This window comes from Oryctolagus cuniculus, chromosome 12 (genome assembly GCF_051225735.1).
Source record: "Oryctolagus cuniculus isolate XC-2025 breed Fujian yellow rabbit chromosome 12, ASM5122573v1, whole genome shotgun sequence".
NCBI classification, from domain to species: domain Eukaryota; kingdom Metazoa; phylum Chordata; class Mammalia; order Lagomorpha; family Leporidae; genus Oryctolagus; species Oryctolagus cuniculus.
Genome location: NC_142878.1, coordinates 97,923,077 through 97,939,332, shown reverse-complemented (window position 1 = coordinate 97,939,332; position 16,256 = coordinate 97,923,077). Strand labels below are relative to the sequence as shown.

General features: G+C 41.7%; 1 protein-coding gene across 2 annotated transcripts in view; it reads left to right on the top strand.

Annotated features, from left to right (window-relative positions):
- Positions 1 to 16,256, top strand: part of LOC149123181 (uncharacterized) — a 92,150-nt gene that overhangs the window by 4,508 nt on the left and 71,386 nt on the right. For both annotated transcript variants that reach the window (XM_089310670.1, XM_089310669.1), the window contains exon 2: positions 9,817 to 10,232. In XM_089310670.1, coding sequence (XP_089166796.1) covers positions 10,216 to 10,232 — 17 coding nt within the window. In that variant the 5' untranslated portion in view covers positions 9,817 to 10,215. The remainder of the gene's footprint in view (positions 1 to 9,816; positions 10,233 to 16,256) is intronic.

Below are 16,256 nucleotides of genomic sequence, written 5' to 3'. Positions count from 1 at the left end.
CCCGCACTGCCTTCTGTGAATCGATAAGTGATTCATTGCCCCTCTTCCTCTTATCCCTGGCCCCTTCCCCTCACAACTTTAACTTGAGTTTCTAGGAGTCCCAGGCTACCTTGCTTGGGCTGTTGCATATTTAACAGGTGGTTATTGGCTACTTTGTTGGCCTTGCAAATCCAGTAATAGCCATTATCACCCTGTACATCCAGGAAGCTTCCTGTGCTCTCAAATATTTAGGTGAAACAAAGTGGAAAGACTGCAAGTTAAATGGGTAATTAAGTGATGAATGATAAGTCTTTCTAGTTAAATGTACCACTTCAAAAAATTCCTGGAAAAAATGGAAGTATGTTGGCCAAAAAAGTGTGAAATTCATGCATTTTTTTTCACCATACCCATAGCCATGGGCTTTTTGAGGAGCCCTTGGGTGGTTTTTGGTGCATAGGATGGGGTGTGTGAAATGGCGTTGGTCTGTGGCAGGCAGTGTCATTCTGCTTGCTCTCTGGCCTTCCTCAAGGTGTCCAGGAGCCGGGAGGCTAGGGATATTGCCTGACTACACATAGAGAAGGGAATGCACATAGCAGCAGGAGGAAACACAAACTGCATTGTGATGGCTCATGCTTCAGTTTCTCTAAGCAACTTAGAAAATGGTAGTTCTGAAAGTAGGCCCTTGAAGTCCAATTCATGAAAGCAGAGGGTGGGAATGAAAATCTGGGTGAAAGGGATAGTATGAAGAAGAGGGACACTTAAGTTAGAAAATGCAAAGCTGTTGATTTCAGTTGGTTTAAATACTCTTGGTATACAATGATATATTGTGTGTAATGTAGGTGAGTATCTTAGTTCATGTAGTCCTTTTATTCTGATTTGACTTCAGTGGTTCTGTAACACATTTTCTTAAAGTTTCCCCTGAATTTGTACACTTCCCAATTAAAAAGTCATGAACAACTGTACCCATAATCCTGAGGGAGAATATATGGTTAGTTGAGCCTGCAAGTGGCACCTTCTGCCATCCTCTGGTAGCACATAGAAATTACAGTTAAAATTTTTAGTGAATTCCTGAAATGCAAAACTGTCATAGTTTGACCATACCTGAGACCTGTTGTGAAGAAGTTTATTGCAATTAATCTTGGAACTTCATTATATTAACACTAGTTTTACTATATCCAAGCATACACGCCCACAAATATTTGGGATCATTGCTTCAGGAATCTCTGTTGATGCATTTGCTGTGTTGGTATTTAGGTGATCTGGCTTCCTGACAGCTCTAAAGCCAGAGAATCATTGCATTAGGCTGGCCCCATTCCCCTGTGGTTATTGTGGGAATGAGAATATTTTTAATAAAGCTTTCCTAGGAACACGATGTAGTGAATGGAGAAGGCATTGGGCTAAGCGTCGGTAGCTCTGGTTTTATTTCGTCTGTGACTGCCTTGCAGTGTGAGCAAGTCGGGTAGCCTCTCTTGCTCTGTTTGCTCATCTATACAGAGGGAGGCGGTTAGACTCACTGTTCAAATCTGTTCTGCTCTGATTCTCTGATCTTCTGTATGTTGTCACATCTTTTCTGCCCTTACCAGACTCTCTAAGTGTGTCTCCTCTTTGGGGATTCTGTAATTCCATATGTCTTAGTCCCTAGAATTTAACTCTCTTCATTTTAGTTTGCCAGGTATGTTCAGTGTTGAAGACAGCATTTCTCCTGAGATGCTGCTAACACATGATGCATTTCCTCTAGCCGTACAATGGTTCATGCTCAAAATTTTAGGTTCTCTAAAGCAAATTAGTGGCATAATTTATCAATGTAAGCTGTAAATTTGGAGAATTAAATAAGCATCTTATTTTAAGAAAATTTATCTAAGTGGTCAGAAGAAGAAAGAGTAATGAGATTAATAGAAATCTACCAAAGGTAATTGATGCTCTGAGAGATATAACAAGATGTGGGATAGGAATTGGTTGTAAGAATGTAGCTGTTTACTGGACAGTGACCATAAGTAATGAAAGAGATTAGTAGTTGGTGTTTTGAGTTTTCTGTGCTCAACCTCATGTTATTTTGGCTTACTTGTCTTCATTAAGGACTTTTAGTAAAGCAGAGAGTCCTTAAAATTAACACAAGAATTATTTTTCACTGTAATAGACTTAGTTGACACTAATGCTCAGGCAATATCTAGTGAAGATACAGCTATCAATCCAGTTTCTTGACAACTGATAAGATTTATTTATTTACTGATCTTTGGAGATTAGCTTGTGGAATGGGGCTAAGAAGGTACTTCTTGATGTTTTTGGCTTTGCTGTATTTTAAAAAATATTATGATTTTTAATCGAGTAGTGTTTGCAGATGTGAACTTTAGAAAATGGGCTAGACCCTGGAACTCGTATTATGATGCAGAAAAAAATCAGGTTTTCGTGCAGTGGTGTGCTGCTTTTTCTGAACTCTGTATTCTGGATTTGATTCTTTAGCATGTGAGATTTGCAGTACTCTGTAAGTTTGATTCTTTAGCATGTGAGATTTGCAGTACTCTGTAAGTTTGATTCTTTAGCTTGTGAGATTTGCAGTACTCTAAGTTTGATTTAACACAGGTGATGTTTTCAAGAAAAGAATATGGGGAAGTAACCAAAGAGTGACTGTGGTGGCCAGGGGAGAAATATGACTCCTACTATTGTCTCTGTGACTATTGATAATAATTGGGGGTGGGAACTTAAGTACCCCAAGAAATCTGAGTATTTCAGATGTGAAATAAGGAGGAATTTTTTTTTTTATGTCATTGTTGTAACCTAGTCACATTTATACAAGGTGGTCACTTCCAGGGGTGGTAGTGTCTGTGGGTTTTTTTTTTTTCAGTGTAGTCCTAAATTTATTTGTGGTATGTTTCTGATTGTCAGAGAGGGGTTTTTTTCAGAGTGAGGTTCAGTTCTGCCTTGACTTCTCCCTAGATGTTGGAGATGATGCAGAAAGAACAAGATAGTGTGTGACCAAGCCCCTCTGTATGATGGAAGTCAGTGTTGATTTTATATACAAACCACCAGATGACAACAGAAAAAGTCTTCGCATAGAATATAATCTGTGGTTTCTACAACTCCTTTGTTTCTTCTGTGACACACTACTTTACAAAGTATTTATGCAATAGGTAAAATTTTGGTTAAGAGCAAGGTGAGTTTATAATACTTGACGATGCAATATCACAAGTAGGAAAGAGAATGGTGGGGAAAGTTCAGTCACCTAGATAGAGTTGGCATTTATGCTGTATTGTGTGGGCTGTACCCAAAGAAACAGGGACATAACATGATTTTGTATTTGTTTAAATGATTATTTATTTGAAAGTCAGTTAAACAGAGAGAGGCAGAGAGGCAGAGAGGCAGAGAGAGAGAGAGAGAGAGAGAGAGAGATACCTACCTGCCATTCGCTGCTGGTTTACTCCCCAACTGGCTGCAACAGATGGAGCTGTGCTGATCTGAAGCCAGGAGCCAGGATCTTTGTCCAGGTCTCCCACATGGGTGCGGGGGCCCAAGGACTTGGGCCATCCTCCACTGCCTTCTGAGGTCTGCCATCCTCCACAGCAGAGAACTGGATCAGAAGTGGAGCAGCTTTGACTTGAACTAGCACCCATATGGAATGCCGGCACTGCAGGCAGTGGCATTACCGCTACGCCACAGTGCAGGCCCTGATTTATATTGTATAGTTACGCTTTTACTTCTGATGTAAATTGTTAGTACTCTTAAATTTGAGAGGCAGGGAGAGACAGCTTGTGCTCCAATCTACTGGTTCAGTCTTTGGATACCTGCTGTGGTTGGACCAAGACTGAAACCAGCCACCAGGAACTTGATCTGGGTCTCGTATGTGAGTGGCAGGGACCCAATTGAGGCATCATTGCTACTTCTAAGATTTGGATTAGCAGAAGCTGGACTCCAGAGCCAGAGCTGAGCATTGAGCCCCAGTACTCTAATAGGGACACAGGTGTCTTAACTGGAAGGGCAAATGCCTGCCCCTGATTTTTTTTTTTTTTTCCGCTTTCATCAAGCCCTTACTGTGATGGTTTGGAGAACATAAAGGAAAGCATGGGCTTGACCTAAAGCATTTTATGTAACATCTTTAAATGGAAGAGGTGCATGAGTTTACAAACATAGACTGTATGTATATATATGCTAGGCAAAGGTATTTTTTACTTTATGTGGAATTTCAGTTTTTGCTTTGTAGGTATACTATAAGTGTGTTACCATAGTTCTTTCAAAGCCTTTTTCTTAGCAAAGAATCTTGGTTGCAAGCTAGAAACTTAGTCTGAACTACTTTAGAGAAAAAGGGTTTTTCTGGAAGGGTCCTGGGGTATCACAGTGTAATGAGAAAAATACCTTGAAATGTGGGCAGGTTTAGGTTTCTGCTCTGCTTCAGGAGTCACTGGAGCCAAGTGCTGAAAACCTCAGGTGCTGTCCTTTTAGTCATCATTTCTCAGTTTGCTCCTCTTTCTGTCCTGGCATCATTTTTGGCTCACTGCAAATTGCTTTGTTACTGAAACCCAGATGTCACCAATACTTGCATTCCTATAGTTTCAGACTCTGGAATAAAGATGGACTTAAAGCTATGATTTTGAGTCTCAAATTGATGAAAAAATAAGATTTGTATTTTAAAATCATCTTTTGGGGAGGATGTGCTTTTTTGGTTTGTTTTGCACAGTGGAGAATGGGTTGAAAGAAATGAGAATGTAGATGAGTTAGGCTGTAGCAGCTGGGCAAGGGTGGTGTGGTTCTTGGGCTGGAGGAAGATGGATGCCGTAGAGGTTAGAGAGGAAGAAGATGGTCAGAATTTGGTCATAGGTTGCAGATGTAGGTGAGTGAGAAAATAAGGGTGATTTCTGGTTTCTGACTTGCATGACTGGTTGGGTAGTAAGTTTTTCACTGTGATTGGACCACCACAGCGTGGGCAGTGTGATCCTGATTTTGGTTTTGAGTGCATTAGTGTGAGGTCCCTATAGAAGCAACCAGGCAGAGCTTTTAAGAGGCTGTTTGGATGGATGTTTTTTACAGTCACAGGAAGGGTAGGGGCTTTGGGTACAAGTGCTTGTGGATAATATACACTGTTTAAGAGGCTGGACTTGGTATAAAATAAAACTGACTCAGCCTCTTGCTAGCTGTGTTTTCTTGAGTTGGCTACTTAATCTTCGAGCTTTATTTTCCTCATCCCTGAAGAATTGTGTAGTAGTTGAACCTTCTTCATACAGGTATTGTGAGGATCAATTGATAACAGGTGAGGTATTTTGCGCCTTATCAAGTACATAGTATGCAGTTAGCACTTGTGAGGTGGTGTTACTGTTTACACGTTGGTGGCTAGAAATCCACAAAATGTCTTCTCAGTATTAGGGAATAATGAGTCACTGTATTGGAGATGGAGAATGTGAATGCTTCATATAAGGAGAGAACTATTATAGGAATATTAATCTGATTATGGTTTACTGGAAGAATTCTAGAGGGGAGAGTTAAGGGCATATATTAGGAAATGATTGATAACATAGCGATAACAAATGTATGACCGGGGCTGGTGCTGTGGTGGAGTGGGCTAAGCCTCCGCCTTCAGTGCTGGTATGCCACATGGGCGACGGTTGAGTCCCAGCTGCTCCACTTCCAATCCAGCTCTCTGCTGTGTCCTGGGAAAGCAGTAGAAGATGGCCCCAGTGCTTGGGCCCCTGCACCCACGTAGGAGATTTGGCAGAAGCTCCTGGCTTCTGCTGTTGCTACCATCTGGGGAGTGAACAAGCAGATGGAAGACCTCTCTCTCTCTCTCTCTCTCTCCCCCTCCCTTTTCCCCTCCCTCCCTCCCTCCCTCCCTCCCTCTGTAACTCTGCCTTTCAAATAAATAAATAAATCTTAAAAAAATAAATTGAACAGTAAAGAAAAAAATGACCTGAGGTAGTGTTGGAATAGAAAAACTGGAATGATCAAAAAATATTGCTGCAGAGAGGTGAATGAGATGAGTACTAAAAAGACCATTGGATTCATTGATTAGATGGGAAGTGATCTTTTCCAGTCTTCTGATTTCACTAAAATTCTAGGAGTGAGATACAAGATGAATTAGAATTATTAAATGAGTAGACAGGCATTTGAAATAGTGACAAAATGATTTTAGTATGTCTTGAATTTTTTTACCCCAAATTTGAAAGTTGTTGTCAAGGCTGAAAAAAATGTAGGCCATTGTCATTGGCAAAATGGAAGTAATCATCACAATTTTCTGAAGTTAATGTTCCAGCTTTGTATGTTCTAACTACTGGAGGCTTCCAGCGACATTGCCAACACAGCTCATATGGAGACTGCCCATCTTACTCTCCTATAAGCACAGAAATTGCTGACAAAATATAGCAACAATAGCCCAAAACATTTGCGAGCTTGAAAGACCATGAAATGCCTTGTGCCAGAGGTGAAAACTGACAGCTGGGAGGGTACAAGTGCCACAGGCTTGGTCTGGAGGATCTCTTGAAGGAGCAGAGGTGGTGTGAGGCCTGCATACAGTAGGAGGGTGGAGTGGAGGTCCTCCAGCACAAAATCATGATAGGCTGTTACATCTGTGAGAGAAGGCTGAGAACAACTTGACTGCTAGTCTGAGAAAGTGCAGAGAACCTTGTGCTTCAGGGCTGGTGATAATTGGGATTAATAATAAACAGTAAACTAACAAGACATCTAAATTCCAAGGCTGCAGCTCACAATGGGAGTGAGTTCAAATCCACAGTTTCTTAAAATCTAACCGTCAAGCTGAGAAATTAGCACAGAACCTAGTCCACAACAATGGACACTAATAGAGCCCTTAGAAGGAACTGTGATGCTGTCCTGCAGAGCCAATTCATTGGTGTCTACTGAAGAAACAGCTCGTGCCAAAGATGAGCTTACAATACACAGCTGTCCAGCCACACAATGAAATGAATTACTATGAAAGAGAGCAGATTATCAATAAGATAATTAGTACTTCAGTAGGTAGATGATAGGACATATGAAAGAGATTATTTATTTAAAATGATTGGAGATAAGAGGTAAGACCCCAGTGAAAGATTGCAGATTGCAGATGAGAAAAAGAACACAGAAAAGAACCAAATTGAATTCTTAGAAATGGAAATTATAGTCATTAAATTTTAAAAAGTAACCTCAATGGGCAGGTTAAATAGTTGTAGATATAATTGAAGAGAAAGCTATTGATTTTAAAGGAGATTGGATCAAACTGCTTAGAATACAGTACTGAGGAATAAAGAATGGAAAATGAGAAGTTAAAACTCATGAACTTGAGAATGAGAGGTTCAGTATTGCCTTCTGTGAATTTCCAGAAATAGGGAGTAGGGGAGGAACTATTAGAAGATAAATGGGCCGGCGCCGCGGCTCACTAGGCTAATCCTCTGCCTTGCGGCACCGGTACAGCGGGTTCTAGTCCTGGTCGGGGCGCAGGATTCTGACCCGGTTGCCCCTCTTCCAGGCCAGCTCTCTGCTGTGGCCCAGGAGTGCAGTGGAGGATGGCCCAAGTGCTTGGGCCCTGCACCCCATGGGAGACCAGGATAAGCACCTGGCTCCTGCCATCAGATCAGCGCAGTACGCCGGCCGCGGCAGCCATTGGAGGGTGAACCAACGGCAAAAGGAAGGCCTTTCTCTTTGTCTCTCTCTCTCACTGTCCACTCTGCCTGTCAAAAAAAAAAAAAAAAAGATAAATGGTTGAGAAATCTTTCATTTTCATTGCAAGGCCCGAGTTCTTAGGGTCCAGAAGCATAGTGAAATCAAGCTGGATTAAAACAAATTCAAGCCTAGACACAGCATAGGTGGAACACTAGGAAACAAGCACCTGAGGACAGTGGATTGTCTGCATTGGCAGGTGACTCTAGGAAATGACAGTGTATTTTATTCTTGTAATTTGGTGATGGTAGATTCTAACTGTTGTTGCTACAAAAAGTTTGTGAACTACTGGGCATTGTAATTGACTTTAGCCATTCTGCAGTGTATATTTATTTCAAAACAACATAGTATACATGATAAGTGTGGTTTTTGTCAATTAAGGAGAGTATAGGTAATTCAGTTTGCTTTAGCGAGTAAGATGTGTAAGGCAGTAAAGGCATAATGCTAATAAAATTGTTTGTTACTTCATGGAGCTTACATTTGATTAGGGCAGAAGTGCACTGATACTAAGATACTGCAGTGCAGTTCACCGTGGCTGGTGGAGGGGTTGAGGTGAGGCGGAAGCTTTAAGCCACAGAGAGTCTGAGAGGTCAGCTTTTGGGACATGAATAGGGGTAGAAGTAGCAGGCCCTGCTTGAGGTGCGGCGATTCGGAGAACAGAGATGTAAGAGGAAGAAAGACTGAGCCAGAGGACTTGAACTTGGTGCTTATAGAATAATAGGATTCTTGCTGAACAGGTGCCAAACATCAAGACCTCCATGGTTAGGCAGTGAATTTCAAGTTACATTCTGAACTGGGGTTTTGCTGCCATGGATAGGGGAAGACAAAACTTGGGTCTTCTTGGCTTTCAGCTACTTTAAATGCCAAAAGGATAAGGTATTTTTAGCAACAATTCAAAGAAGCATATACATGGAAAAAAGTACATGGTTAAGATAACCTTAGTGCTTGAGAGTTAAGGACAGTTGAGAATGCAGTCATTTTCGTTGATGAGGTAACTTGATATTTAGTTGGCTGATGGTTGCTCACCAACAACTCCTTAACTTTGAAAGTTACTTATATCTAATGTGGAGGATTACAGTTCGTCAAAAATTGTCTACATTTCTAACTGCTGTTTTCTGTGCAACCGAAAGCATGAAACAAGTTGTAAAATGCCTCTAATGTAGATCAATTCTTCACAGCAAATAAAAAATTTAGCATTTATTAGCTGTGACTAAAACTTAGGAAAAAATTCACAAGTACTTGGCCTTCAAAGTTTTTGTTTCTTGGATGAATAAACTGAGTTTCATTTTAGATACCCTTGGCAACAAAAGAGATTTTTAAAAAACAATGCCAACCTCATTTGGCATGTGAATAAATTATCCCAAATTGTGGGGAGCAACTCGGACTATACTGTTACTGGAATTAAGACTTATTCTATGCATCTGCTCTCCCACAATATGGCGCTGAGAAGGGAGAAACAGCTTCTACACAGCTGCCTCCAGTTCAACCAATAAACAGCAGGACCTGCTCCTGATTGGAGGAGGGCAGCGTACTCGGCGTGTGGGTAGCAGAGTTGGGATTGGCGGAAGAGGACTATAAAGGAGGAGAGAGACAACATGCACCAGGAACATCTGAAGGAACACCTGAGTAGCCCCCGAGAGAGCCGGCCGGCGGTGTGCCGCTCCCCCGCGGAAGTGGGGAAAAGTGGCAGGGGGAACCGCCCTTCCACGAAGGTGGAAGGGACGGTAGCCAACCCGGGAAGAACCAGCAGCAAACCCGGGGAGGGCCGAGCAGACGAAAGAACAGCGCAGGGTCCTGTGTCGTTCCTCCACGAAGAGGGGGAGCGACACAAATCAGTTAGTGAGGACACATTGGGCGACCTAACCTGCTCTGTGATTTTGCTTTTATGGTATAGGCAGGGTTGGCTTGAGTCCTCTGTCTCTTGTGTTCCAGTCAACACCAGGTGATCCTGGCCAAAATGAAGAGGATCTGAATCTTTCTGGCTGCTTTTTTAGTGGATCATATAGCATGTATGAGGACTACAGTACTGTGTAGGTTTTAGGAAGGGTGCTGTAGAGTGGCTCCAGTTGACATGAAAAGTGTTCAGCATATATGAGAGGTCTTGGAGATGTTCATGGAAAATGTATATTATGAAAAAACTGCATGGATTTCTCATTTTCTTTGTATGAAAGAGCTCATCTTTTTTTTTTTTTTTATTGACAGGCAGAGTGGACAGTGAGAGAGAGAGACAGAGAGAAAGGTCTTCCTTTACCGTTGGTTCACCCCCCAAATGGCCGCTGCGGCCAGCGCACCGCGCTGATCCGATGGCAGGAGCCAGGTGCTTTTCCTGGTCTCCCATGTGGGTGCAGGGCCCAAGCACTTGGGCCATCCTCCACTGCACTCCCGGGCCACAGCAGAGAGCTGGCCTGGAAGAGGGGCAACCGGGACAGAATCCAGCACCCCGACTGGGACTAGAACCCGGGGTGCCGGCGCCGCAAGGCGGAGGATTAGCCTTGTGAGCCACGGCACCGGCCAAGAGCTCATCTTTTAAACTTGATTTTTCATGAACTTTTGAAGTGCCCTCTGTACAAGTGGAAAAGGATCTGGAGCCAGAACACTGAGATGGTAATTGCCTCTTGGTGAGTAGGATTGTGGGTCTTTCCTTTTATTTGTCTCTGTTTTCTGATCTTCTTTGAGCATCTGTTGCTTTTTACAGAAGAAATGATGTAAAATCTCAGAAAAACAAAGTAATGGGGATGTAACATTAGGTAAACAGCAAGTAAGAAATTACTTGGCTTTTTATAGTGTAATGAGTATGGTTGAAGGAGTAGGGCAGCCTGCTTGACACAGTTATCTCTGTGTTGTAGAGGGGGAGGAATATTTTCTTTTCTTTTTCAATAGTCTGCTTCAAACAGCAAGCATTTGTAACCTTTTTAAATTATGAAAGCAATTAAAATTGAGTACAATGTGGTGTTAGTGGATTTTAGGAGGAATGGGGAATTAAAGAGTTAATTGGTTCATCCTGAGCGCATGTGAGTGGACATTGGATTTCAGTGCCTGTTTTCTATTTGAGCTTAAATTAAATTCTGTTTGAACTTAAATTATTGTTTGGGGCCTTATTTTGTTCATGTATTTGAAAAAGGCATGGCATGCCGTTTCTTAAGTTACAGGCTCATTGTAAGAACAAAAAATTCCTTTGAAAGATGAATTGATAAACATATTTGTACCATTGATTTCTGGTTAGTGCTGTTTAATCTTTATGATTCTACTGTAAGATTCTTCCAATAACAACTCTGATATGGAATCTATGTAGCACATTGACTTTTTTTTATGGTGGTATGCACAATAATATTTGAAGCATGTGGTTGTAAGTGAAAATTTGTGAATTTAAATATCCATGAATTTAGTATGTAGAGTATTTGAGTTTTTTAAATGTACAAATGTAAATTAGAGCATTTTTTGTGAATGCTGTAGTGTAGTAGGCAACTACTGGGTGGCACCTGACTCGCTACAATATACCAGTTTCTGAGAGTGCACTGACACATATCGGGGACCCACTGGCCATCTCTCTGCCCATCATGACCTGCCTTGTTTCTGTGGAGCTCTAGAAATCCCTATAGCCTGGAGCTGGTCTGGTTCATGTCTATACTGAGGTTTGGATGTTAGGTTTTTACTCCAGTTTGTTTTCCAGTGAATTCCCTCTTTATGCTTAAACTGTCCAGAGTTTCTGCTCTTTAAGCAAATAGTATTCAGACCTTTTGAAAATGGGTGGGGAGGGCACTAATAAGCATTGCCAACAATTTTGAATGACCATAAAATTACAGCAGTTCTAAAAGTAAAGGTAAGTAGAAAAATGCTGATTTGTTTTCACAGCAACTTCTTTCTTTAACATATGTAAACTTCATGCATTTCATAAGTACAAATTTAGTAACATAATGATTCTTCCCTCCACCCTCCCTCCCTCCCAAATTCCCACCCCTCTTCAAGAGTATTATTCATTTCAACAGATGAAATTAGTCTTCAAGTGTTAGGGGTTTTGTTTGCATCTGGAAAATTCCATGTCCTAACCTTGCTTAGATGGTTCCATGCTTCATCTTCCTTATTAATTTCTAAATGTTAGCTTTGTTCAGTGACCATATTCCCCTGGGTCTGTCCTCTGCCCATTCTTCTCTGCTTTGTTGACTATGTTAGAGTGGCCTTTCTTCTTTCCACACCTCTGTCTAGGTTTCTGCAATGTCTTCTCTGGGGTCATAGGAACAGCCTTTTCCTTTCCATGGGTAGAAGCTGGTTTGGTCCATACTTAGGATGTGAGCAGTGTTGATGATGAAGACGTCTAAAAAGAATGCTGGATTAAAATGGGCATTCCTTTGTTCTTTAGATTGTTCAGATTTTGTGAGCAGAGGCTGCCAAAGTATCTTTTCATTACAGGATCTTGGTTTTAGCAGTTATTTTATTATGTATTTATTTATGGAAAATGACATGAGTTGGTTAAATTCTTACCATAGCAAAAGGCAGTAGTAAAAGTGTGTACTTTCCAGATTCTCAAATCCACAGTTGCCTTTATTTAAGGCTGCCACTGTTCCAGTCTCGGAAATGTTGGTGATTCTATGTGTATTCCCTCCAGTCCTTTGTCTTATACACCTGGTAGTGTACTAGAGGGGCTAACTGGAGCACACTTAACCTGTTTTGACTTACTGTATCTTAGACGTTACTTCATATTAGCACATACTGATACCTTGTTAACCTATGTACAGGGGCTGGCACTGTAGCATAGTGGGAAAAGCTGCTGCCTGCAGTGCCGGCAACCCATATGGGTGTCGTTTCGAGTCCCGGCTGCTCCACTTCTGATCCAGCTCTCTGCTATGGCCTGGAAAAGCAGGAGAAGATGGTCCAGTGCTTGGGTCCCTGCACCTGCGTGCGAGATCCAGAAGAAGCTGCCGGCTTCTGCCGTTGCTACCATCTGGGGAGTGAATGAGCAGATGGAAGACTTATTCTCTCTTTCTCTCTCTCTCTCTCTCTCTCTGCCTCTGCCTCTCTCTGCCTTTCAAGTAAATAAATAAATCTTAAAAACCCTATGCACATAGAAACTGTGGTTTAAGTCAGGTTTTAAGTCATGTACTGTAGTGTGGTGTCATGAGTCTTAGAGCTGAATTCAGATTCTGACTCTGCCATTCATGAACTGTGTGACCTTGAGCAAGTTATGTAATCTGTGTGTGTTTCAGGTGCTCATTTATAAGACAAAGTTACTCTCTTTCATAAGGTTTTTCTAAGGATTAGAAGACATAATGTATGTAGAACACTTAGCACTGTGTCTTGCTTAATAAATCATAACCATTATTGTAGTCATTAATTGATCAGATCAGATGAACCCCTAATATATTTCTCCTTCCTCATCTAAAATAGAATACACAGGAGTCATTCTTTGTTACTTGTTTCATGACCTTTTAACTGTGTTGGTTGTCCTTTTCTTCTAGTCTTTTGTTGATAGTCTCTTCCTCTAGCCTTCTGGCACTTTCTCCAACAAATGTTGGATATTTCTTTGACTTTTTGGAGTGTTTTGGGCTTGTTGGTGACTTTACTGACCTACTGTTTCAGCCCTGCCATTGCATTAGGTGGTTTAGTTAAAAAACAAAGCAGAGAAGGAATAGTTCTGTTGATGAGGCTCTAGAGTAAATTTAGTATTGGCATTCAAATTTATTCAAGTCACTAGACAGTATGATTCTTTCTGTGATTGGGAGTTCAGCTGGGATAGAATAGAGATTTTGACATAGATGCCATCTAGCACCAAGTGAAAAATGTGGGGCTGAGATGCCACAGAAGCCCTTCGACAGTGTAGGCCTCTTTGGCGTAGCCCCTGAGACAGATCCACAGGGGCCAGTCATGAAGTGGGGTGGAGAATCAGCAGCCCATTGTTGAATACAAATTGGTGTGATAAGTCAGGCTTTGGGGCCTCCCAGGAAATGGTAAGCATAGTATAGTATGTGTGTGTATGTGTGAAAAACAGAAATTTGTGGTGTATGAAACACAAGAGCTACCTCCCTAGCTGCTTGGGTGTTGTTAATCAGAGTGCAAGCAGTCTAGCCATGGGCAGCCCCCCACCTTTCTTCAGAGAAGGGTCTTCACAGGGGAGGGATGGGTCTTTCTTGACAGGGGTCTGCCAGGTGTTGTGCTTGAAGGAGATGAGACCGCTGCTCCCAGAATGGTTTGTGGAGGACCCTGTAGTGGCTGAGTGCCTGTGAGAATGTCTGGATTTGATTGTCATCAGTGTGATCTATCCACACCCACCAGCTGGTGGCTTAGATTTTAGAGGTGATTTTGAATCCTGTGGAGTGTGTTCTCTGGCATCTTGGCCTGATGGGTTTTCACTACTTGGATGACCTATCTATGTGTGTTTGATAGTATTTTTGTCCATTTTGAGTTTCTGTCATTGTCTGCTGCAGTGATGGAGAAGGGTCTGTTACCCACTCCCAAAGGCATCTAGTGTTAGTCTGTTAGTCTGTTGACTGCCGATTCTAATGCCCTTTCTGCCATTCAGTTGCAGTCAGTGGAGGAAATGTAGCACTTGAAACACATTTGCAGTGTCCTGTTGGAGGATTTCAATTTGATTGTTCTGGTTTTTTGTTCATATTGAAAATCTGTTTTCTTCTTCTGTTTGTTCAAGGTTAGCCCACTCTTCATCCTTTGTTTTTGCCTATGCGTTTCTTAAAATTTGAACATTTAAAGAGATGCCCTGGTACCAAGACAAGCTGTCTTTTCTGAGTGAGAAAGAACAAGTTCGATTTTGCCTAATAGAATTGCCCAGAAGTGGTGGAAGATGCCCACAGATGCCCACATGGGCTTCAGAAACTCCAGCCTCGTGCTCACAGCCACTCTTCTCCCTCCCAACACAGGCACTCCAGTAATTAGGCCTATGAGAGACTCCAGTTTCCAGACATCTTTGCTCTTCTCTGAAGTTAGATTTTTTTGCTATTTCTCCTGTCCTTTGTTTACAAGTTTTCTTTTTATATACACCTTGGACTCTGGAGAAAGCTACAAGTAGAGTGCATTTATTTTTTGAATAAGAACTCATGTTATTATAAATTGCTATTTAGCATTAGCCTTATTTTACATTGATTTCAACCCCTCCAAATCCCTAAAAATAGGGCTAAAATCCCTAAAAATAGGTGAAACATTCAGACTGATTTTTGTTCTTTACAAATAAGTAAAGATTTCTGAATCAAAGTATGATCTTTGAGATTTTAGCCAAAGAACTTCTGTATTTTAAGCAGTTGTTCTTGTTCTGTTTTAGTAATATTAAATATGGCCAGAAAAAGTCCCACTTGAGGTATGGGGCTTGTCATTTTTCTTAAAAAAAAACAAAAACAAAAACAAAAACAAACAAAAACTGTCATCTGTCTTACACTGCTTCTAGAATGAAAGCAAATTGAGGCCAGCATTGTGGCATAGCAGGTAAAAAGTACTACCTATGGTTCCAGTCCTGGCTGCTCCACTTCCCATCCAGCTCCCTGCTAACTGAGAAAGCAGCAGAAGATGGCTCAAGTACTTGGACCCCTGTACCCATGTAGGAGACCCAGAAGAAGCTCCTGGCTCCAGGATTTTTATCAGAAAGCAAGCAAGCCTTATACTGTTTATCCAAAAAAGTTGAAGGTAGTTATTTTTGTTGGAACTTAAGAATTAGAGAAGCTAGTACATTGATACTGTCAGGGAAAGTGTGTTTTTTTTAAAAAAAAGGAAGACCAAGCAGTCTTAATTTAAACTTTGTACTCTATAAAAATTGAATGTTGCCCATAGACTTTGACAGAGACAAGCACAAAGCTCTTGAAGTTGGTGTATTTTTTTCCGAAATTTAACTCTTCATAATATAGCATAGTATTTCATGATATCTCTTAGTTCTAATTTTTTTTTTTTTTTTTTTTTTTTTTTTTTTTTTTTTTTGACAGGCAGAGTGGACAGTGAGAGAGAGAGACAGAGAGAAAGGTCTTCCTTTGCCGCTGGTTCACCCTCCAATGGCCGCCGCTGCAGCCGGCGCACCGCGCTGATCCTGGCAGGAGCCAGGAGCTAGGTGCTTTTCCTGGTCTCCCATGGGGTGCAGGGCCCAAGCACCTGGGCCATCCTCCACTGCACTCCCTGGCCATAGCAGAGAGCTGGCCTGGAAGAGGGGCAACCGGGACAGAATCCGGCACCCCGACCGGGACTAGAACCCGGTGTGCCGGCGCCGCAAGGTGGAGGATTAGCCTATTGAGCCACGGCGCCGGCTTAGTTCTAAAATTTTAAGATATTTCAGAGCTTATCTACTGAAGGCTCTTGAAATGAAAACTAATAAGTGTATTAATTGTATGTGAAAGAAAATATCTTTCTAGAACCCCCAAAGACTTTAAAAAACTTGGAGGCAAGATGGTACTATGGAATTTTTTGTCAAATTGTTTCGAAGCCTCAAAATCAAAGTAAAAGGAATTAGAAAGTCATCTTTGATTTTCTTGGGTCATTTAATTTGAGCTGATTTCTTCAGAGCATGTATGTTTCTTCCAGTGCAGTACTAAGGACACAGTTGTGGGTGGTCAGCCTTTGAGCCGTGTTCTTTGGCCTGTCCTGCTACCGCTGGCTGTGGGGGCTGAGCCGAGGAACATGAGAAGGTATCAGAACCTGTCTTGACGTCCTGAGAG